This window comes from Oreochromis aureus, linkage group 7 (genome assembly GCF_013358895.1).
Source record: "Oreochromis aureus strain Israel breed Guangdong linkage group 7, ZZ_aureus, whole genome shotgun sequence".
NCBI lineage: Eukaryota > Metazoa > Chordata > Actinopteri > Cichliformes > Cichlidae > Oreochromis > Oreochromis aureus.
The window spans coordinates 7,410,298-7,435,340 of NC_052948.1; the positions used below are offsets into that span (position 1 = coordinate 7,410,298).

At 38.9% G+C, this 25,043-nt stretch overlaps 1 protein-coding gene across 5 annotated transcripts in view; it reads left to right on the forward strand.

The window, feature by feature from the left end:
• furinb (furin (paired basic amino acid cleaving enzyme) b) overlaps nucleotides 1–25,043 on the forward strand; it is a 114,511-nt gene that overhangs the window by 65,780 nt on the left and 23,688 nt on the right. For all 5 annotated transcript variants that reach the window (XR_004200641.2, XM_031759059.2, XM_039615474.1 and 2 more), the window contains 4 exons: nucleotides 5,559–5,654; nucleotides 7,276–7,404; nucleotides 7,998–8,074; nucleotides 23,812–23,900. Coding sequence is in view for 4 of the 5 variants with exons in the window: in XM_031759059.2 (XP_031614919.1) it covers nucleotides 5,559–5,654; nucleotides 7,276–7,404; nucleotides 7,998–8,074; nucleotides 23,812–23,900 (391 nt within the window). In the remaining variant the exon portion in view is untranslated. The remainder of the gene's footprint in view (nucleotides 1–5,558; nucleotides 5,655–7,275; nucleotides 7,405–7,997; nucleotides 8,075–23,811; nucleotides 23,901–25,043) is intronic.

The window sequence follows — 25,043 nt, forward strand, 5'->3', positions numbered from 1 at the left end:
GCAGCGCTTGAACCTCCAGCTATTAAGGGCAGCAGGTTTCTGGCTCATGCACAACAACTTGTCCCTAGGTTGCCTAACCACCCACACAACCAGAAGCAGAGCAAACCTCAGGCAAAGCATGACCACTGCCAAAAACATGCCACAGAAGCATGAGTGGGTTTGTTTTTATGTGTTTTTATTTAAGTGCATTTGTGTAATCATATGGTTCTGTAAGACCATCTGATCTCTGGAAAAAATAAAGAACAATAAAGGTTTTGCTTTACCTGTTTTTAAAATAAATAAATAAATAAAAGACTTAAAACATTCTGAAAACATAATGGTTGGATTTGGATTAGTCACTGCTGAGCTTTGAGCTTGTTACAGTGTTTCCTCTCTGTAATCCAGCAGCTGTATCTCACATTACCTCCATTGTCTCTTTTCCACAGCTCTGTGGAGCTAACGTGCTTATCACCATGCCTTTTGAATAATCACGCAGTGGCATGATGACACTGGCAGCTGCATAAGCTTACACCATGATGCTTGCGAGAGTTGTTTGTCATCTCCTCTCCACACCCCGTATCATCTTTATGAGGGAAAGAATTGATTTGTTTGGGGTGGCTACTGTTGGGTTTCTTATGAACCCCATGTTCAAGGAATGTAAAGGCATGTAAGGCAGCATGCACAGTGTCTTGGCTGGATTTTAAACTACATCTGTCTCTTGAACAGTTTTACTAGAAAGTTTCACTCTGGCTGTAAGAGTATGCTGTATTTTTACTTGCTATATGAGGTCATATTGGATGAGGCTGACAAAATTCTGCATTTATTATTGTCAACAAATCCCATTAGGAGACCAAAACCAATAATACATTAGTCTGCCTCTCAGTAGTGAACTCATGACTTACCAAGCTTGGCATTCAGCCCCAAGCCCACTGGTTGCTACTGACGTAAATGTTTAAGTATGAGTCACAAGAGGAACAAGAGGGTGGGAAAAAAATGCATTTGTTGGGGGCCATGACTGATTATTTTCAAGACAGCGCAATTCCTCCTCCTTATATTGTTTCATTTTAATCTTTTTCAAAGGCTTGAAAAAATAAAGTGATCCAATAATTCACAAGAAGAAAATCAAAAGAGATGAAGAATATCTGTTTTCTGTTCATCATGTCGTGAATATTCCTCGATATTATCTTCCAGACCCTTGAAGAAGTCATCATTGATTTACAGCACCACCGCAATATGTGTGTAATCACCTCAAAATAAACCAGAGTGCCCATGCTCATCGTAATGTCTGGCTCACTGATCTTTTTATTGTTGAGACAACAGTAAAGCTGCAGAAGGGAATATGCTTTCAGTGTCTGAAGCCTTGGATATACAGACAGTGCTTGTTAATGCAGGGTTTTTCGTGACTCAGAGTGGCCTTTCGGGGCTGACTATTCACATAAGTACATTGGTTTATGCAGGGCATAGACCATAAAGGCAGCGCGTATGTGCCATCTTATCTTATTATGAATGTTATTTTGGATCCTTATTTTCTGATCCTTTTAATAAAGAAAATTTAATAAAGCTCCATTTTTTTTAAAAAGGAAAAAAATTCTGTTAAATCTTTAAATAAAAAAAATATTTCATCTTGGATCTGGATAAAATCTCTTTGAGAGCAGAAAATAGTAGAAGAGCAGGTTGAGAAAACATTCTAATAATTATAACAAAATCCTCCATTGACAATGATAAATTTAAATTTGCTTCATTTATATTTAAATAGAGCCAATTCACAATAGTCATCTCTGTGCACTTTACATTGTAGGGGTCAAGACCTTATAGTACTTTACCTGTGAGAAAAGGTATTAGTTGTAGTAATTTATGATAACTGCATCAGAGGCTGCCGTCATCTGTGCAGGCAGCCTTATCAGAGGCATGTTGGAAATGTAAAAATGGACAGCTGTAATGTAGTGTAATGTAGTGCATTAAGGAATAAAGGAAAAAAGATGCCTTATCCACCGTTACCACTCAGAAATTGGCCAGTGGTGTACCATTCCCGCTCCAGTGACATATGCCGTTTCTTCCGGATGGTTTGTTCATTGTATTCCATCATCACAGTCCAAATCCCAGCAGCAGGTGCTGATCTTCATACTTGTAGACTACCTTTACATGGTAATCAGACTCTCACATCAGTGTGCAAACCTGAGATCAGCTTTCAGGCTTACAAGTGCTGCTGTAAATAGATAAATGTAAATTTCATATCTGTCTTTATTGAAAGTTTAAGGTAAACAAGTGTACTTTAAATAAAATTTTCTTTAAAAGACGTGTTGTCTGTTTTTCTCTTGTTGCTTTTGACACCTTTCATTGTGAAATAATTCCATATCAAGAAATAATATTGGAGCTTGTGCAGCATGGCTAGTCTGTAAAATCAGTTATGGAGCATCAAAGGCTATTGACTAAATAGTTTGTGAAATATATGGATCTCAATGATGCATGAGATACCAGAAATTTGTTACAGTTTTTTCCTTTTTCTTTTTTTTTTTTTGCATGCTTTGTCTCCAAGCAACCCCTCCTGCAGTCTGATTGACACGGTAGTTTTGCACAATAACAAATCTTTAGTTATTTCAGTCCTGAGCTCAATATGACATTTTCAATTCAGCTTCAAATTAAAAGGCCCCCTGTGAGATTTCCTGCTAAACAAACTAGGAATGTTTACATTCACTGCTAAACTTTCCAAAGCATACTGCAAACAGAATAATACCTTCCTTATTAACCGTGTTGTCTATATGTTTTTCATGAATATAATCATGGTGTTTTTAGCTATAAGTCCCAGCGTTAGTAGTTAGTGGCATCAATTTATTGGTGATTGTTATTTGATTAGATTTATTCATTACAAATAGCAACCGAAAAAGTCCCTAAATGTATCTTTTTCTTTCCTTCTTTCTCTTTAAAGTGAGCCACAGAGCTATAGATCAAAGGACAGTGTGTCTTTCGACTACTCTCTCTCTTTCTGCTTTGCCAACAACTCCAGCATGACTTCTTAGTCATCAGACAGGAAAACCCTCAGGACACTCTGCAAGAGATGGAACAAATGTTTATTGCTCAAGCAGATTACAGTGTTAGCCCTTGTGGAGACCTCCTCCTTGTTTCTTGATTATTTCTTTGTGCAGGTGGTTGTATTTGTCTAGTCTTTGTCCTTGCCCAACACTTGAAGTATATTTTCTAATTTCCAAAGATCACTTAATCTCCAGGAATAAACTGATTCCACCTTTTTTTTGTAGTCATTAGGGGAGGTCATCTTGCTGAAATGTTGCTCAATTTGCAAAAGATGAGATTGCTTATGTTTAATTGATTAATTATGTTTGATGTCAGCTTTAGTGTTTGGTCATCTAACTCAACTTACTATATAAATGAAATGCTGTTTATCCTGTAGTCGATGGCTGTATGCAGATTATCACGGGTGGTAACTTTGCTCCGTTAATAATGTGGCGGGCAGTGGGCAGCAGTGCGGTGAGGTCAGACATGTGCAGTTATAAATGTAATGAAATGAGATAAATGTTAATTAGTCTAGGGTCATTTCAATAAGGTTAATGGCTGCATTCTCTAAGGCAAAGTTTTCAGCTGGGTTTGGAGCTTACACCCTCAGCAGCTGTACTCAACACATTTTCTTTCAGACCTTGTGCTTTACAGAAGCATGTAATCATGAAATCGAGCAAGTAGAGAAGCCTCACCATTAGAAACAACACCAACAGCAGCAAAGCAAATGCAAAATGCTAAAAAAAATCCTTTGAAAAGACCTAAAATACTTAAATAGTAAGTTGTACTTCGACAGTCTGCATTGTAAAGGAAATTCGAAAGTTTAGTCACGCTTCACTTGAGTGTTCTCCATGCAAATAGAGCGAGTTTGGGCTTTTTCACCTTCAACAAAAAAATCAGCAAAGGATGCATTTATCATTGACAATAATAATAATGCAGAATTTGGGCTTTTGCTGTAAGCACCTTCAACAAAAAAATCAGCAAAGGATGCATTTATCATTGACAATAATAATAATGCAGAATAGCATTTGCCCTAAGTGCTGTAGAAAATAAACCTCTGCTGTAAGCTCGCTCCATCGACTGTCTGCGGATTCCCTCTGCTATAGTATTATTTCAGCCCAAGTCAGTATTTGAATTGAATTTTCAGTATTTTTGTCCTTATTTTAGTCAATTTTACCTTGTTTAAATAGAAAGTTAACTTTAGAAGTGTTGTTACACACAGTATAGCAAAAAAAATAAATGCCCCAAATAGCCCCATTTGCAAGAAGGTTTACTGTGTGAACAGCGACAGGAGTGAAATCCTCCTTCACAGACTTTGTGTGTTTTCTGTATAGATGACAAGTTGACAGGTGACCATGAGATAAAGCTGCTCTGCAGAAAAATAAAAATTAAAAAAACCCTTATAATTATGGGATTATGTTTGTTGGAGGTGGGTGGGCATCTCATCATTGAGCGACTGGCGACCTGTTGGCAAATGTTTCACTGGACCCTCTACAGTTCGCATACCGCCACAACAGGTCCACTGATGATGCCATTTTGGAGTGTGTTTTTCCCTCTGCAGCTGGATCCTTAATTAAATGAATAGACTCAAAAAATATTAAAAAATGAGAAACATATCTTCTAAAGCTTAGCAGATAGTGAAATAGAATTTTTATGGGGGATCCAAAATAATGGAATACACCACAATAGTCAATTTTACCTTGTTTAAATAGTTGTTTTTAGTAGTTGTCAATCATAATAGAAGTTAAAATTTGATTATTTCAGCACACAACATCCGTCCCGTACAGCAGACTGAGGCATTTTTCCACCAGGCCATCAGACTTGACCATATGAATGCTGTCCTTTTATTATTTTTTGTCACTGCTTGAATATAAATTGCTGACCTAATAGACCTGGTAAAACATGTTAAACTAGGTCTCTTTAGTACACACATTCAGCATTTTATACTACTGCCTCATGTATTACATTTAGATTAACCATTTTATAGGCTTGTTGCACGTTATACCTTCAGAATATATGGGTATTAGCATGAAAACCCAAATGTTGTTTGGCATTAACTGATTTGCTGTGTGACCTGTTAACATTGTGTGTTGCATTGTTTTTTGCAACTTCTGAAGCAAAACCACTATATGAAATTTACTATGTTTGATATTAGCAAGGCTTGTTACCCTTACTTACTGAGCCTGAGCATTTCCCAGCAGCCCTCCCAACTTCAAAGGCCCCTGCTCAGGCACACTATACAGTAGCCACCTTCCCTGTGCATCTGAGCAATGAACTAAATTAGATTTTCTTCACATCTCTGCTTCTCTTTCTAGTTATTACTTTTTGAACACAGCTGGGACCGTGTTTTTCTACATCCCCAGTCTGTGGGACACAGCAACAATTTCTCAAATTAGAACATTAATAATGACACAATATCGTGAGGATACCTGAGTAAACTGTGCTTTTTCTTTTTGCGTGTGGGTTTGCTTGTTTGTTTTGTGTGGGCATGCTGTTTGTGTCTGTCTGTCTGTGTGTGTGTGTGTGTGTGTGTGTGTGTGTGTGTGTGTGTGTGTGTCTTGACACTCCAGGTCCTGTGGACAGAGCAGCAAGTGGTGAAAAAGAGGAAGAAGAGGGATGTGTATGAAGACCTAACGGACCCTGATTTCCCCAAGCAGTGGTACCTGGTGTGTAGACTTCCTATAGCTTTCTACCATCTATCTCATTAGTCTGACATTATTACTAATGTGTTTAAATTGAAAAATGGTATAATTAAAATGGTTATGAAATACCATACATAATGAGATTTTCAGTAGCATGGTTCTAGTTTTCTAAAAGAGATATCTCTATGGCTTCACCAGCAAATAAAGTGGGTGTACAGTCAGCTGACTATATAGTGGCTGCTTCTCATATGCATTTGAAATCCAACTTTACATTTTCAAGCTCCAGAAAAAAAAGACCCTCTCTGTATTCAATAATTTCAGTAGCAGCCTGTAGGAATGCCTGTTTTGAAGCTATATTCTTTGTTGAAGTGGAAGATTTATATTTAAATACAGCCAGTCCGGTAATCATAAGATGTGATGCTCCGTTATGGGCTATTCTTTACCTGTCCTATTTTAACCCCCTGCAACTTTTTTTCTAAGTCAAATATATAATTTAGTGCCTTCCACGATGTTGAGTTGAATGTGCAATTACATGTCAGGATAGATCACCTCTGAAGCATCGATAGCATATAATGTTGCCTCCATGTCTGTTTCATTATTCGCAGTTTTTCTCAGAGATGCCTCAATTCACCTTAATCCCCCCCTTTTTTTAACATACATAAAACCTCTGTCAGTGCAGCAGATTAATGACAACATTGACTATCCCAGACATAAATCACCAGTGAATAGAAGTTGTGAAACTACCTCTGCCATTCAGCATTAGACTTCTAATCGTCTGAGGCTTTAAACCCTTTTTTTCCCTATTTCAACTACATCGCAAAGCTCTGGCTTAAACAAACAAAAAAACAAAACTGGTTTCGCTGAACGCACAAACCACCAGTGCCGGAGTTCTGTTTTGGTCGCATAATAAATTTATGGAATTTAGAATTCTTTTATAAAAGGTTTATTTAGCACAGTCACTTAAGTGATGTATTGAGTTGTGTCTGCCTGAATTTAATAATGTGTATTTAATGTATTCATAAGTTTCAGCTACGTGCACTTCAATGTGAAGTCAAAGGGAAACAGGAAAAAGAAAAGGAGGCAGAGGAGATTATCTTAATGTCTTTCTATTCCCCGTCTATCTGTGTTTATTTGTAACCATTTCTGTCAGCTCTCACACTCACCTCTCCTTATTCTTCTAGCTGTACAGATTTTCACTTATTCCTCCAAATCACGCTTTACCGCTGCCTTTTGTCTGCCTCCCTCCCTCTCCTCTCGAATGCTGCCGACTGTTATTTCTTCAGTACGAGAGGCAAATGCTCTCTCCCCAAGATGCCTGACCTGCAACAGGTTGTCTTTCTTTTTCGTTGACAGCAAAACAACAGTAAGATGTTCACACTGGGCAACTCATCCTGAGGAGGCAGACATACTGGGGTGATGCATTAAAATGGGAGTTTAAAATGTTCATGAAGCACCTCTGATCTCCCCTCGTATCTTCTTGGTGTCAGGTGTATCAAGCAATGCTGTTTCTAATAACATGCAGTAGAAAAGGGCTTCGCAGAAGATGTAGGACCTTCTTTCACTGACAGACCTTTTCTGTCATTTTGTCTCGGAAAAGTCAGTCATGGCAGATTGACAGCTGAACAAAAGCCTTTGTCTCTTCCAGTCCAACCCAACACATCAAGATCTGAATACAAAAGCAGCCTGGGCTCAGGGCTACACAGGAAGAGGTGTAGTGGTCACTATCCTGGATGATGGCATTGAGAAGGACCATCCCGACCTGATAAGCAATTACGTAAGTCATAAATTTCAAATAGCAGAAGTGGAGATGTTCTTGTCCCAAACTTCTCAGCACACGATGCATTTTGAAACCAGTAAGCAAAATGTCTGTTTTAATGTCTGCTGTTGAGAATTTTGAAACCAGTAATTATAGCAAAAAGTTCGTGTCTGTTTTAACTGCTGATGAGAATATATCGGATGACGATAAAAAAGGCAACTTTTTGAGTTTGTATTTTTATTTTCATGCTATTCAGTAAGAAAGAAAGTTCATGCTTCCTTTGTTTTATCAGCTGTATCAAAATCATCCAAAACCAGTGTGCACACAGAAAAGAGCCGTCAGGTGCTAAAAAATCCTTACACCAACAGCTTTTCCCGGGCACGCTTGTAATAAAAACATTTACAACCACAGAGGAAAAACACTCGACTCCAGGTGCCGCGGCAGCTGGAAACACTTCATGCAAGTCGAGCTGCCAGACATTCACAAATTAAGAAAATGTTAAGCTCTTGAAAATATGAAATGTAAAGTCCAACCAACAGCTTTTCACTGATTGGTGTCAAAAGAAATAAAATCACTGATTGGTGTCATAACCTTTTTTATTTCTCTTTTAGGACCCTGAGGCCAGCTATGACGTAAATGATGGAGATACTGACCCCCAACCAAGATATACACAACGAAATGAGAACAGGTAATCTGCCAGCAAACTTGAAATATAAATTTTTATTTAGTGATTAAATAATTTGGAATAGACTGTCCAGCTCTTGTTTTATTGGTTATATTTAGCTCCCTGAAAGCTGTAGTGATCAGGGACTGGTGAGAAAGAAAGTGTATTCCGCTTTGGGTCCAGTGCTTTTGGCTCAGGCATTTGCATTTAGAAACCAATTATTTAAGTGTGAAAGCACGGGTGCAGTCATTCTGAAATCTCTTGAAAGATTGTTCCCCTTTTTTCTTGCTTCAGCACACAACTCAAGTTGCTGTAGCATCAATCCAGCCCGTAACGCCCCAGCACCAAAATAGCACTTATTTGTTGCTAATACAGCTCTTGTTTACTTGCCCCCCATTGACTCATGCTCTTTCCTTCCAGTCTTTGGTGATCACATGAAAACATGTTTGCCCCAATTTATTGATGGAACACTAAAGCGTCAGCAAGAATGAATCCTTATCGCTCATCCCCTCCTCTCTCCCCATTTCTCAAAACGCCATGGTCCTCTGCTTTTGTCCAATCCCCCCTGGAGCAGATGAGAAGCTACATCCCGCCTCTGAAATGCACAGCAGGATTTGTCTCAAATCTCTCTCTTTTCGTGCCACTAAGTCTTTTTGTGGTTGTATGTTTGTTTTTCTTTGTTAGTTTTGTTTCAAAGCATAGTATTTCCAGTTGCAGTTGGTCAGAATGAAAGGCCGAATGGGCTTAATGTTTTTTTTTAGTTGTTTTTTTTTTTTTAAAGAAATTATTAAAAGCTATTAAAATAGATCTGCTTCTTTACAGTTGCTTTTTGGTGCTTTGACGTTTGTCTCTTTAAGCAGCTTCTGTTGTTCGTCTAGTTTTGCTTGTTTTCTTCTGTTATCATCCAAAATATGATCTGTTCATCTGCAGTATTTATTCATCTTGAAAGAGGCTGGCATCTGCAATTTTTGCACAGACGCCTGTTTCTTGTCCTTGCCGACAGCTTGAGCAGCCATGCAGAGCGAATCCAGCCTTTCCTGTCAGTGTATCGTAGATCCCACTCTGTCCTGCTGATCGAACAAAGCACTACTGGAGGGGATTGCTCTCTGACTCTGGTTTACTACAGCTCCCAAACTGCACCATGCTTACACTTTCCAAACATAATAAAAACATGAAATGCATGGGTTTGCACTTACACACGTTCTACTACTGCTGTCGGTAGAGCTGCTAGAGTAATTATCTTACATTGGATCAATTTCTGAGCATGAAATGAATAGCAAGGGTGTGTCTTTGTGTCTACAGTGTGGAGCTTTGGTGTTTGGAGTGACCCGTGGACAAATTATATCCAATGAGTTATGCAAATCTCCACAAAGCAATGCAGGCTGACAGTGAGTAATGCTCACAACCCCCTCACAAGGAGATTATATGAATATATTCATAGGACAACAAAAAGCAGAGGAGACTCGGAGGAAGGCATTTTTCCAGAGTCATGGAGGCCAGTTCATTTGTACTGATGACACGCAAGGCTGATTTTTCAATTCTCATCTCAGGCGTTTTTCCATTGAGATGCTCTGTCTTGACTTGGCAGTTATTCTTGGAGGGGAGTGCATGTTTAGTTGAAGGCCAGTAATTCATTTGTGCTTCATCAATAAAATATTTGTGTTCATCATTATCGGAATCGGGGTATTAATTCTGACAATGGCATGGATATTTATCAGTCCAGCTATGAATAAGGAGACTTTTAATGAAAATTTATCGCAGCACGGTTTTAATACATTTTGTATTTGTGAAAGATTCTAATGAAATTCCAGCTGGGCCCATAATGATACACGGTAACAGTGGTTCCACAAATGTTAGGACAGTCTAGAAAATGTAATTTAAATCAATTTTATAAAGGCTGAGCAAGGTTAATGTATATGCCATTTTTAAATTTGATGTGACTGACATTAAAAAAAGAGACGACTACTGAAAACGTTATGCAATGCAAAACATAATACATTTTGTGACACGTTTCACAAAAATGATGCGTAATATGATTGAAGTCCATCTTGACCACTTGAAAACAATGTCCTACATGGACATCATCCTTCCGCCTAATCGGGTTTTATTTATAGAGAACGGCCAGATACATAATACGTCAAAGGTGGAGGAGAAGAGAACTCGCAGGCATTCGCCTACTGTGGAGGCAAATCTTAATTCATGTCTGCACCTTCAGATTCAAGATATAAAGGCTGATACCTATGTTTCATCATCTCCGAAGAGGTCCCCTCCACCAAAGAAGTGAAAACACGAAGGAAAGAGACAACGTGACCAGCACATATAGAAAACATCATCCCCTTCCTCTTCACCTCAGTCCTCGTCTCCTGAACCAAAATCAGGACTCTACCACAAGAAAATGTGCATAAAAATGTTTATTTATTCCCAATATTGTCACAATTACTTATTGTCAGCAGATCAGACACGCGACCCCTCCTGTCTCCCGACAGCTGACACTGAGCCAGCTAAACAGCATTATGCAAGCTAATGTTTAGCTCAAGTGTCCTAAAAATCACACGTTCTCTCTGATAAACAGTTTGGTTACATTTTCACGTCATATGAGAGTTTATTTGCCAAGTGTCCAAGTCCACCAATGTTAGATCCACTTTACTAACAGCAGCTAACAGCAGCAAAAACACAGTGCTTAGCTAGAGAAAAGTTCAGGATATCCCCAACAACTCACCTCAGTATCGTTCTCATCGGGTGGAAGTGAGTTTCACTGACTTATCGACTCTTTTCACAAAGTTTAACAGCTTCCTCCGGGGTAAACAGATGTGGACACATATGGACAGATGAGATAAAGAGCAGACTGACCAACTGCATTTACTTTTTGTCCTACAGCAGCCACTGTAGCTAGAATTATGCACTCAGAAAAAAAGAGCTCAGTTGACTGCAGTCTACTGACATCTAGTGGTGAAATTTGACACACAGTAACTTCAAGTATTTCTCAACCTAAAACTGTATTACAGAGATTTAATCATCTGTTGTACATAATAGTAGAATGTTTTAAGCAATTTCCATTTTAGGGGTTGGGGATTGTTAAGATTTTATTGACACCAGTGTTAATTTTTGATTCTGCTGATCAATGTGGTTCTTTATCGATTTTCTGTATTGCTTTTTAGCTCTGTTTTATATGAGGGAACACATGCAGCTACCTAAGTTTTTAGCTTTATTATCTAGACAGAACACTACCTAATGCTAGCTGTAGCATCAGCCTCTCGTTAAACATCTTAAATGAAGAAAATCAGAGAATATTTGTAGGCTTTCTTTGCTAAAGAAAAATGTAACTGTAAAAGTATAACACTTATGTTATCATATTGCAGGATATTCAGTGTCATTTACAGATGAGCTGCTTGATTGGACGGCAGCAGCAGTAGCACTATTAAAACATCAAATAACTGGCACTCATGTTTTGTAGATGAGCATTTCAGCCTCTTGCTGGTATTGTCAGTCCTGCTTGCAATAATTATTTTGCAAGCATTATAATTGATGTTACCTTGTTTTTCTTGTAAAATGAAGCCACTTCTTTTTCTCTGCCATAATATGTTTTTTTTTTGCCAGAATTGAGATACATTTGAGTTTTAAAAGCCAGTCAAGTAAAACATTAATATTTTGAGTGAGTAACTATATAGCAATCAGATTAGCTCGATTTTATGTATTTTCCCCCACCTCTAAATTCTTGACAAGGTAAAAATTGAGGATAATTCAGTAGATCACTCTCTTGGCAAGCTGTCGTTATAAATGCAGTCACATTCATATCATTCTATTATTCACACGTCGAAACTACACACTACCGTGCAGATTTTCAACATTTTAATTTTGTGGTGATTCATTATTCTCTTTCGTTTTGTTTATAACGGCTTATATTAATTTTTTTAAAACAAAAAACAAATAAAGACAAATGAAGAGAAAGGTTTGAGTTTCCTAAGGCACATACAGTATGCATAACCAGGCAATTCAGCTCACCTGGTTATTGCCCCCTCTTCTTCAAATGTATTCAGCCACCCACATACAATATACTCTGTTTCTCTAACTTCCCTGTGGAGAGCTATTATCTCCTATAGAGAACTTTTCACAGGGCTTCATTAACTGAGATCCATATGCCTGCATGGGAGAGTGTGCAGTGACAGTCTTTATCAGAAAATGACTGGCATGCTAAACAGCCTCATGTCCTTGATTACAAATCAACCCATCATCCTCTGAATACTGAATGGTTAAACTCAAGGCTAAAGGTTTAGTGGCTAATCTGGATGATGGCATTGAGAAAGACCATGCTTCTCTTGCCCCAATAAATTGCTTTGTCCTTGGTGGAACGTGGCTATTTGTTTCTCTGATCATGAAAGCACTTCTTCAGCAAAAAGACACAGACTAGAGGAATGTAATTGCACCCATTCCGCACAAGCCTCGCATTTTAATTTTAATTTCATTAAATTATTAATTTGTTCTGACATTAGTTGGGGTTGGGCAGACACCCCCTGCATCAGATGGCTGCGGGATGCGTTACATTTTTTAAGAGGTAAAGTAGTATGTAACTTTTATTGGGGCTCTTTTTTCCTGTTCCTTCAGTTTCCTACTTGATTGCTTGCAGAAAACACATTAAAGCGAGTGTATATTCTTACACATGTTCTCTTTAAAGGTTTTTCGATCATACATGCACTCATCCAGCCACTTCATTAGGCATACCTTTTTAGCTGTTTACCCAAATATCTAGTCAGCAACCCTCTACATATAGTCAAGACAACATGCTGAAGTTCAAATGGAGCATCAGACTGTCGAAGAGGGATGATTTGAGTGATGAAGAATAAGATATGGTTGTTCATGCCAGATGTGCTTGTCCTAGTATTTCAGAAACACTGAGGTGTACAGAGAATGATCTGTAAAAGAGGAAATATCCAGTAAGTGGCATTTCTCTGGGTAAAACTGCCTTGTTGATGCCAGAGGTCATTGTAGAATGGGCAGACTGCTTCGAGCTGATAAGCTAATAAGACAACAGCAACTCAAATTCAAAGCCAATTGTTGCACCCTAGGTATGCAGAAGAGCAATTCTTTGAAGCTCTTTGATGATCAGACAGAAAATAAACTGAGGGTTGTTTGTTTTTTTTTCCTTTAATCATGTGAAAGTTGCATTGGTAGTTAATTCATGATGTTACCTTTCCTTCATCTAATTATACTGAGAGAAAGAAAGGTGAAAGGTCACTCGCTGCGGAGGCTAAATGTTTGTGTTTTACTGTCAACACAACTGAAAACATTTTTATGTCTTTGGGTCTTATTATGTACTTAGCGGCTGAAAACATAGCTCAATCCAATTTAAATTTGGACTGCAACACCAGAAAGAAGGAAAATAGTTAAATACCATCTGCAGGCACTGTGTCCTTGGCCAAGACAAGTGGCTAAGGCCTGAAATGAACCTTATTTTTGTACCCGAATGCAAATAAAAATGCCCGTCCTCTTATTTGGAAATCTGCATCCCTTCTGTACATAGGCTGAATGCATATCTAAGACTTTATGGAGGTAATAAATCTGTGTCTTTGGAGGCTGATGCAGGAAAAATCAGGCTGAAAGAGGGCACAAATCAAAGTAGACGGCTTCCTGATGTGTTGTCTGCTTTAATGCTTCTGTTATAGTGTTTGACGCAGCAGGTCGTACCTGGCTGCGTTGACTTTGCTTACGAGACATTTTAGAGCACAGCATTTTGTGGAATTGGCATTGGTTGAACTGCTGCTATGTCAAGTGCGCCTTTTTCACATAAGAGCTTAATGGTTGAAGGAGCAGAAGTTATTTTAAGTCAAACTATAGTGCAGTCCGCATGTGTCTGATTAGTGTGCATATGTTCTTTCTCCTTCCCCTATTAGTGTACATGTCAAGTATACTCTGTGCCGAGTAAATAAACAACTTAAGTTTGCTACTAATTTACCAAAAGTTTTATCAGACTTTGACATTAACTGAAACATTGTGGGATGAATAAAGAAATCAGTTTTAAAAACTGCAGGGGGCATGTGCACAAAACCTTATTTTCTCCTATTTGCTCTGGCCATTGCATGCTGAAGATAAATGCTGTGCTCTGTTTACACCGAGTTTATCAATTATTATTTAGAACGCTGCCAGCCTCTATCTAGCCTGAATACTGTAATTCTCCTTTCCCTTGTCTTGTTTATTCTGCTGGGGAAAGCCTGTTTATTTTCCAGACAGCCAGGCAGGCTTGCGAGAGGTGAAGTTGGCAGGGAACCCACTCTTAAACCTGAATCCTCTGGCTTTCTGTTTTGAAGATATTACTTTTGTTAAAGAAAAGCTTCTTGCAATTTGAAGCTGCTGTTTTGTAAACATTTTAAATGTGTAATTTATAGAGATTGTGAGCCGGGTTCATAATTTATGAGACATTACTGATCACCTCGACTCAATAAATATCGCTCTTTTTTTTGTCCTCGGTGTGTTGTTTAATAGACATATAGTGGCAGACTGATTTTGGACCAGTTGTGTTTGCAGTAAGTGGAGAAAGCCCAGTTTGCACATGCTATTCACGGTGAAACTTTTTGCTTTTCATACAATGGTTACTTTTATTAGTATAAAGGCATTTAAAATCATTTAAACGTGCTTTGTTGCACAGATGACTTTATCTGATTTGTTTAGAGATACACTGCACTGTTTTCATTTATTGTCTTTTCAGTTACTTCATCATTTGGCCAGGCTCGTTTTTAAGCTACGATAGCAACATTAAGAGTCCCATTTCCTCTTCCACCACTTTGCTTCGTAAAGCAGAGTAATGACGATTTTTTTTTAGGGCAGGGGAAGTAGCACTCGTCTTATCTCTATTAATAGATATATGCATATGCAGAATCTGTATGGAAAGACAAGTAGGGTTTTTTTGTCCACCTTCAGTCCTCAACTAATCAGAATACTATTAGGAAACAAATTTCAGGAGGATTTGGTTACATGCAGGTAAGCAGTCCTTGTGGAGAAGAACAGAGGGATTGCATTTGCTGAAATTCAATCTGGCAACCATGAATTACCATCTGACAACGATTTAGATTTTTGTTAGCTTTTTGAAATTCCTCTGCATCTTAAATAGTAATCATTGTCTTGAGCCAGATATCCAGGTTACAGTGGGAAATTAGCTGTTGCCCCAGAAGGCTGAGTCAGCCGAGGAGACGATGGGTTTCTGGATTGTTACGATGCTACTGAACAGTAATAGTACAAACAAAATGGGCATTTTCATATCTCGTCCTCTTCCTCTTCCTAAAAAAAGATGTATTTCCTTCCAATTCCACATAAGTTTCCTCCCACACAAAGACATCCAAGTGAGTTGGATTAGAAAGTGTAAATTGCCTATAGATATGTTGCCTATGAATATAGTTACAGACTATTTAAAGTTGCCTCATGATGGACAGTCAACTACTCCAAGGTTCTTCCCTGCCTTCTGTCCATTGTATTGGCTGCCATCATTATAAGAAGGCAGACAAGAAAAGGATACAATGTATGTTTACTCAATGCCAAGGGTTTAAAATGTGAAATATTAAACAAGCTCATCTGATCTCCTCTACAAAGCTTCAAGAACCTCTGTGTTCATCCACACAATGAAGCTATTTCTACTTCTCACTCCACTGTAACCATCTGAACAGACCTGCCTAAGGCCACAGCTGAGCTGAGTTGAGTAGAGCAGAAAATAGCCTAATCCTTTTGGCAGCTACAATGAACGGACCCTATTCAGTCCCTCTAAAACCAACTGAGCAATGCCAAGACTCAGATCCTACAGTTTAGCCAAGCATTCGTTAGACATTAGTCTCACTTGATGATGCATATTTTGACACACATCCTCTGCGTAACAGAATACAAACACAAACTGAATGCGTATGTGTGGTCACATTCATCTACCATTTGTAAACATAGATTCTCGGCATTGGAACAGAGAGGTATTCGATTCAAAGTGCGTTTACGAGAAAGTATTTCATGTCAGCACTGAAAGGCAAAGCCATGCGAGCCAGGCAGCCGACCAGCAGCCTGTTCATTTTCTTTTCTGAGAAAGATGTGAGGATAATTCATTAGGACTTTGTAAGAGGCATCGTTAGTGCTCAGAGAAGCCAACTGCATTATTTTGGATGGCTTAATAGTTTTCCATGTGCATTGTTACAATGTTGCATGATGCAGGTGTAAAGCCCAAAGGAAAATATGAATTTATCACCAAAATTGGAATTTTTTTATAGGTCTATATAGGCTTCAAGCTGCTTAATTTTGTAAGAGCCTATACCATCTTTTTTCTGAAGGATGGTATAGGCTCTAGTCAGTGCTCAGAGAGATAATGAAGGAAAAACTGAAGGACCTCCCTTTAGTATTTAGAGAATTTCACCAGCTCTTACTATGGCTGCCCTGCAGACACTTCCAGGTCACCTCTTCACTTCAACAAGCCAACATCAGAACTGTCTTAAACCTTAATACTAGAAACTGTATTAACAAAAACTGAAAACCTTTCAACACATTTAAATATTTGGTTTGATGAGTCCAGAAATATATGATTATTATGGTGTTGTAGTGAGGAAGTGTCTTTCTCTTGCTCATCTGCCACAGTATTATCTAGACGACTCTAAAAATTGTAAACGACTAGATTGCATCAAGTGATTTGGCAGGGTTATGTTTCAGTAGTAAAATGTCTTTTGTTGTTCTAATAACAGTACTCTTAATATAAGCTTGCAAGAATATTGCTAAATTATTGAAGCACCCCTTTAAGGTTCTTTACTAGTTTTGCATTAATGTGTAGGGGGGAAAAAAGAGAGTGACAATATTTTGCCACTCTTTTGTGATTGGCTAAAAAATGTAACAGCACTCCTCAAAGCCCGCAGCAAGAACTGAAGTTGGTCAGCAAGAGGTCCTTGTGTGTCCAAGTAACCACCTTGGTTTCGTTCAAGGTAAAATCAAAATGAGAAATCTGCAAAAAAAATATGTTTTCTATTAAGATAAACCTTTTATAAACCACATTCTTTTAGTCTCTCTGTGACGGGAACTGAAAGAATGTGAAAATTGAAAAACTAAATATAATAGTCAGTATTCATTCAGCAATGGGATTCAGTGACCATTTCACCTTCACTGTATCATAAAGTAAACAAAGGAATGTAAACAGACTTACTGCAGGAGATATAATTAAAGCATGACATTATTTGGTTCAGTGGTCAGGGTCATGGTCATATCAGCTGGTGGAATCTAACACAGAGCTGTGTGAGCATCAGAACTCCTTCAGTAAAGTATTCTGCATGCCCACTTTGAAACCAAAGCTGTACTAAGTACAAATGCATATACACTTTCTACTTACTTTATGAAGTATACTTGTTGGACTGCTTGTTGTCACAAATATCCTATAAATATAACCTGGTACTAGCAAAATGTTGCAATCTAGTCAACCTGTGTACTAGTGTGTGTGTGTGTGTGTGTGTGTGTGTGTGTGTGTGTGTGTGTGTGTGTGTGTGAGCAGCTGACCACCGTGATTAGTGGACTTCCTTTGGGGGTTATTAAAAAGAATAAAATGCATTGACATAAAATGTAACCTCTTCCATCTGCTCACTAAGCCATCACCTTTTTTCAAAGCAAAGACAGTTTTAAAAATTGTGATGGTGGCAAAGCTAAGATTCTCACGCTGTATTTGTCACATCCAAGAAGAGTTTTCTTTTGCAGAATTCTTTTATATTAGTTGCTATTGTTGCATTCTTTATATACAGTACATTTCATGATGTTATTGACTCCTAGGTCCGAGGTGGAGATTGTCTTGTATGACATGTCTAAATTCTCCAACAAATGACAGGGCATTGACTTTTCCAAAAATGGTTCCTTGTCCTGAGGATGACAGATAAAAGCATTACATCTCTCTGTCCCTTTTGCTTCTTCTGATAAGATAAGGGGGGTCACATTGGCCGTGTAAACAGAGCATTTCTACTTCAACAGCCTTTTATCTAAGCTTTGTTTGGTCTTTTCTTATTCTAAGCTTATTTTAGACAATGTATGTAGCTTCTGACATCCACTATTTAGTGTGATTGTCTCTCTGCAGAATGAACCGTTTTGAAAGTGTTCATTGTCTCGTCACGTCTTTTGTGCAAACGTCAACTTTTACCTACTTTTGAAACTACACTTACACCTACTCTCGCTACTTGACACGTCTCCGACGACTCTTCCAATCTATTTTAAATGGATATAGAATGGAGGCATTCAGTAAAGTGTCTCGGAAATCATTTAATTTCATGGACATTTGAAAGATAAAATTGTGGCTTCATCATAAACCCTTTTGTGTGCTCTGGCACGTCTGAGTCTCCCTGGATATATTAAGCTGTCTGGCTGTTTTTGCTGAATTCGATCCAGATCAGCCACTCTCTATGTGCATGTGAATATGCAGACAGTATTCGAAACATTTACATTTTGGTGTGCACAGCCTCTCGATAAAAGTCTTCTCAGGCCTCTGGCTCTCTGTGCACTCTGCCTCGCTTGGCTGAATCCCCTGCCTGGCATCACATCTGTGGCTCCATGGTCTGAGGATATGTGCTGTCTGGAGCGTAAAGGCTGTTTTGTGATGCTGTGGACCAAACAACAGCATGTGCATGCCGATATTTACCACTAAAGGCAGTGGAGACATTAATATAAAGCGCTAATTAAAATTCCCTTTTCAGAATTCCAGACCTTTTTAAATCCAATACTGTGAATGTCTTATGAAAACATAGCAGTGCTGATGTAATTAAAGGAAGCTGAAAACTCAAAGAGACTTTTTGGCGTAAGACCCGGATTGAGCCATGGATTGTGGTGTGTTTATTTTTAAACAAATGTCAGTGACAGTTGGCACATGAATCTGCTATTTTTTGTGCAGTTAAACTGCAAATGTCTGCATGTAACAAGGCGTTTTCTTGGCCAAGCCATCTGGCTGTCCATAGTGCTGACGATGTGTGATCTTAGCCATTGCGGGTAATGGCATGCTCCCTGGCCTGTGTAATAAAGGATAGCAAAACATCTTCCCTTTTAAAATTAGTTCTCCCTTCATTTTCACTCACCCCAAGGAAATTATGACCACTGCAAAGGGACAGTTGTAAATTGCTTTAATATGTAGCAAAATGTCGGGTTAAAACAAACAAATGCGAGTTGGATTTATAATTTTTAAGTAACATTGCTCGTAAATCGGTAACTGCATTGAATACCTTCACATTAAAGCCTACACTGGTGTGTAGCAGTGACCCACTGCTGCATTAAATTACAGCAGACGCACTTAGTGTCTTTTTATGTTTTCAAATATAGATCTCTTCTATGATTGTTTTATGTTAAATTGGTCCCTTAATATATAAAAATGTAGTAAGTTAACTTTTGCCAGGTCGAGCCTGATTAGCACTGATCGCCCAGCTTTCTCAGTAATTAAAGAGAACTACACCCTAGCATCTGCCATCAACATAAAATCTTCTCACTCATACTTTTGTTGTGTGGAAAAAGGTATTGTCATAGTCACACTAGTGGTCTTATGGCTCCATTTTGTATGATCTGAAATGACTGACGGCCACCATTCAACACCCACTCTGCGCTCGCAGCACATAATAACACACTGATATGTGTGGACGAGCTTGTAAAGCCAGCCAGTGAGACGTTTGTCAGACACGCAATTGTGAGCTAAAATGTAATGAGTGGGCAGGTCTGTGCCTCTTTAGTGCTCTGATTAGACAATGGGTACTCACTAAAAGGTCTGCTCCCCACTTCACATGCAGACAGAGATGTCCTGTTGTACAGAAAACAACAGCCCACACTGATCAGCTGAGACTATAGACATACCTCAAGCTTTTACTATAGCAAATGCTTCTTTAATACTCTGATACAATAAGTTGACTGATTTGTGCGTGAGTGAATAATTCTGTATTGCAAGTTATAGCTTAAGTTATAAAGGGTTGTAAAGTGTTTTGCTGATATGGCCTCCCCATCTAACATGTTGCAGTTCGGTTCGTGTGTGTGTTCCTGTTTAGACATCTTAGTGAGGACCAAAACTGGCATTCTACTATACTTGTGAGGACCAAGTTACTTGTGAGGACACACGCCTGTTCTCACGAGTTTAAAGGCATTTTTGAGGCTCAAAATGTGGTTTTAATGTCAGGTTTACAATTAGGTTATAGTTAGGGTTAGGGTTAGGTATTCATTTTTGATGGTTAGGGTTAGGACTGAAAGTGTTAGGGCTGAAAGGTTAGGGCTGAAAGTATCTCGAGGTCTTGTTCGCAAGTCATGGGAGCCGGAGATCGATAGATGGATTGGTGCTGCGGCTGCAGTGATGTGGACGCTGTGCCGGTCCGTCGTGGTGAACAGAGAGCTGAGCGTAAAAGCGAAGCTCTCAATTTACCGGTTGATCTACATCCCTACCGTCACCTATGGTCACGAGCTGTGGGTAGTGACCAAAAGAATGAAATTGCGGATACAAGCGGCGGAAATGAGCTTCCTCCGAAGGGTGGCTGGCCTCTCCCTTAGAGATAGGTTGAGAAGTTTGGCCATCCGGGAGGGGCTCAGAGTAGAGCCGCTGCTCTCCACATCGAAAGGAGCCAGTTGAGGTGGTTCGGGCGTCTGACAAGGATGCCCCTGGGCAAGGTGTTCCGGGCATGTCCCACCGGGAGGAAGCTGGAAGAAGATGGATGGATAGATAGATGGTTCAGGTTAGAGATGTCGTTCAGCTATCACTAAGATAGCTGAACCACCGTGTGTGTGTGTGTGTGTGTGTGTGGTTCTGCTATTTAAGTAGTATGAAACTAGTTATGAGCAAAACAGTATAGTTCAATTTAGCAATGACAACTTGTTAAATGCATTTGTGTTGCCTTACATCCTGCCATATGTGCCAAGGTGCTTCTGTAAGGGCCGATGAAAAATAATCCCTGTTAGGCAAATTGATTGCTTGTTTAAAAATCACATTAAGGCTTGTAGTTGACAGCTTGGGTCATAAAATGAATGATTTGTAACAAAGTTCAGTTTTGGGGGGTTTTTGGTTGGGTTTCCACATCATTCTTTTTTCAGTTATAAATCGTGACTTTGTCACAAAAACGACATGGGTGGAATAAGTAATAAAACAGCAGTGATTCTCAGCTAAAACATATCAGAGTGAACAAAACTGCGAGTTAGCGGGTGGGTAATGTATCACAGATCCACACAAAGTCTAATCAGAATCTCAGCTGGAGGTGTAGCCACACTCCCGCCCTGTGAAACGACTTTGTCCTCTTGCTCATCATAAGCGAGGTTAGGAGATCAAAAAGGAAGTCATTTTTGGCGCCTATGTGGCAATGCTGTGGATGTAATTAGCTTTGTTCTGATAACATACACTCAACACATCCCCCCCGACAGGTGTGAAACACTGCGGTTCCTAATCAGATACCTGCACTGTAATCAGGAGACAATCTTAATGACCTGTCTTAAATGCCAAATGCTCACTCTGCCCTGTTTCCCATCTCATCTCCCCAAAAGTCAATGAAACAAATTAAATTCTTTTCCGGTAATGACTACCTTTTTCCTTGGAATCATGCAAAGCTCTGCATTTTTCAATTAAACTCTCCATTGTTTATAATAGGACAAGATCTAATAAAGATCTTGATAAAGTGTGTTTGTAGGGGGTTGGAATAGTTTCCATTTGTGAAGTTTTGGTCTGTTTGACATGTAGACAACGCTCTATAGGCAACCTGTCTGTTCTCTGAAACTCAAGACTGGTTCAAGGAATTATTGATGGACTTCGTGAATAATTCATGGGCATTGATAAAATCTCGTATTTCATTTGGATGGCCTGTGGCCAGTGACTGTCAAAGGTAAAGTTAGTTTTCGACAGGCTTTTGTACTTGTCCTCAGGTTTCTATTCAGTCTTTTTTTGGACTGGAAGACCCTATAGCCTGTGTCACAAGAGAAAAAATTTCTAATACTTTTTTTTTTTTCTTAAAAAATTGAGTGATGCAGTACCTCAGCACTGTTTCCTCACAGCAAGAGGCCCTAGGTTTGAATCTGCTTGCCAGCTGAGGCCTCACTATGTAGAATTTGCGTGTTCTCCATGTGCCTGCACAGTGTTCTCTCTGGGCACTTTCCGTGGTCCAAAGTTATGCATGTTAGGTAAACTGGTGATTCGGGGTTAGGGTTGTTCTGCCTGTTGTCCTGTCGGAATATTATGTATAATGAGTTTAGTACTACTTGTACATGTTTGTATAGTATAGTATAGTATAGTATAGTATAGTATACTACTACATACACTCTACACTGTATTAGGCACATCTTGCTAATGCAGGGTTTGACCCTAACAAAGTGTTGGAAATATTCCTCAAAGATTTTTGTCCATGTTGACATGAGAGTATCACATAGTTGATGCAGATTAGTCAGATATACATTTATGATGAAATTGGCTTGAGATCTGGTAACTGTGGAGTCCATTTGAGTACAGTGAATTCATTGTTATGTTCAAGATACCAGTTTGAGGCACAGGCAGTGCACTCGTGCTGATCCCAAGAATGAATGGTCAGGGTTGCATTAGGAAGGGCATCTGGCATAAAATCTTTGCCAAATTAAACATGCGGATCATCAAGAATGAGATTTCCATACTGGTTAGCAACGAGCACCTCCGGTGCAGTTGGCCAGCAGGGTGCCGGTGGAAATTGTCCTGCTGTTGGCTGAAGACAAAGGAAGAGGAGATGGGAAAGGCAGGAGTGTGCAGTTGAGAGTAGGGACTTTAAATGTCAGCACTATAGCACAGGACTAGGGCTGGCTGATATGATATAGAGAACGAAGATGGATATAATGCGTTTTCAGGAGACCAGGTAGAAGGGAAGCAAGGCCAGAAGCATTTGAGGTGGATTCAAACTGTTCCACCATGGTGTGGATAGGAAGCAAAATGGAGTAAGAGTAATCTTGAAGGAAGAGTATGCGGATTTGTGGAGGTGAAGAGAGTTTCTGACCAGGGTGGACAGGATTAGAAATAGTGTATCAGCTCAGGCTGAGAAGTTTGGAGACAAGGTTAGAGAAGCAAGGCTGATGGTTTGGACATGTGCAGAGGAGGGATGGTGAAATTGGAAAAAGGATGCTGAATATCAAGCTGTCAGGTAGGAGGAAAAGAGGAAGACCTCAACTGCGGACGTTTGAGGCTGAAACTTGGGGGAGAAAAATGTGTTTTTAAGACCTTTAAAAATTAAAGTGGAAAAAGTACCATTAGGAAGACGTGCAAACATCATGTTTGATTTATTAAGTTACAATTTCAGTTGTTTCACAGAACAATTTTTCTTTTGTTTGAATGCTATATTTGCAGCTCCTCTTTAATAAAGCACCTAAACAGTTTTTCACTTGTTGATACTTATTGTGCTGTGTGGAAAAAGAAATCTCATGTGTCCTTTATGTTTCTAATTGCATATCAGGTTCACCACAGAGGTTACAGCTCTCTGTGTTGTTACAAGTATTAAATTATACGGCTGTCTAAATGAGAACCCTTAAATGTCGAAGGCATATCAGGCTTTTTGACATCTATTGTTAAAGCTGTAAGACATGCGTGTGCTGCAGTTCTAACGAGGGCCAATGGGCTTGTGTTTCTCTTTTGATTGCGTATTTATTTTTAGCAATACTTTAGCTGCCCTGTTATTTAAACATCCAGCACAGTTCAAGAACATTAACTGCCGTTTTCGCTGATTTTATTTAGCAATCAGAGCCTTTGTGGGTTTATTTTTAATGTTCTTTTCTTTTCTTATGACCCTTCTTTTCATTCACTTTCACTTTTCTCTTGCCAGGCATGGAACAAGGTGTGCAGGAGAAGTTGCAGCTGCAGCAAACAATGGCGTCTGTGGCGTGGGTGTGGCCTATAATGCTAAAATTGGAGGTGAGTGAAGCACACGATTGATATTTTTAATTTGACAGAAGGTTTAATCAGTATTATACTCATTTAAATGAGTTTATGATAATTTCACTTAGAACTAATACAGAACAAAATACACATTCACCATTAATAACTTGGAAGTTAATGTCTTTTTTCTAAGATCTCTGGGACTTTGGGGTTTGTGTCAGAACCACAATTTTGCAGCTGCTCAGTCTTCACATTATATTAATGATCTAGTGATAGATTTTAAAGCTAATATCCATAATGTTTTTTTCTGGACCACTGACTCTCATTTACTGACTGACTGACTCGGTATTGTTCAGATGTACAAGTGAGAGTGGGCTGCAGAGATAGGCAGTATTATGCAGCGAATAGTTCTTTATCCAAAGCCTGTGAGATGAATTGCTTTTGATCATTTGCTGCAGTTTTCTTGCCTGGAAATAAGTAGATCATGACTTAATTAAAACTCCTATGCTCCAGTAAAACAAATAAAATTGTCACTGTAATGATTTCATCCCTGCATTTAAACCAGTTGGGTTTATGTTCAATGTTTATGAAAGGCTCAATCTGATTTTCTTAATTCGTGTCAATGCCTTCATTGTGCTGCCCTCCACCTTTATTTGGCTCTCCACATAAAACTTAATATTTTTTTAATTTATTTATTTATTTTAATCAAGTTGGATTTCCAAAGTTAGTTAAACTGTTGATACATATTCATATGTTTATATGAAAGTTAGTCAAAATTAGACCCTTTGGGGAGAATCTTTTCCAATCAGTAATTAAGCTGTCAGCCTGTGCAGATATGCGTACAGAAAGATGCTGTATGTAGAGCAGTTCATTCAAATTAAATCTGTGAAAACAAATCAAGTCTGGAAGGATTATTTTTCCTCCTGAATATTTTTCTGTTTGATAAATTATTCCAAGAAGGCCTTTAGTAACTTTTGTCATCAAACAATCTGTCAATGCCATGATGGCAGCCAACAAGACTCAGCGGAGCCGGTGGAGCCCTGAGCAGCCTGTTCACAGATGTTACTCATAACGCTCCTTCTTTGTCTTCATTACCATTCATCTCCCGACAGAGCCGCGCATTGGCCCCGCTCTCATAAATTATTCCTCTGTGAATCTGTTCACGTCACGGCATCAGTG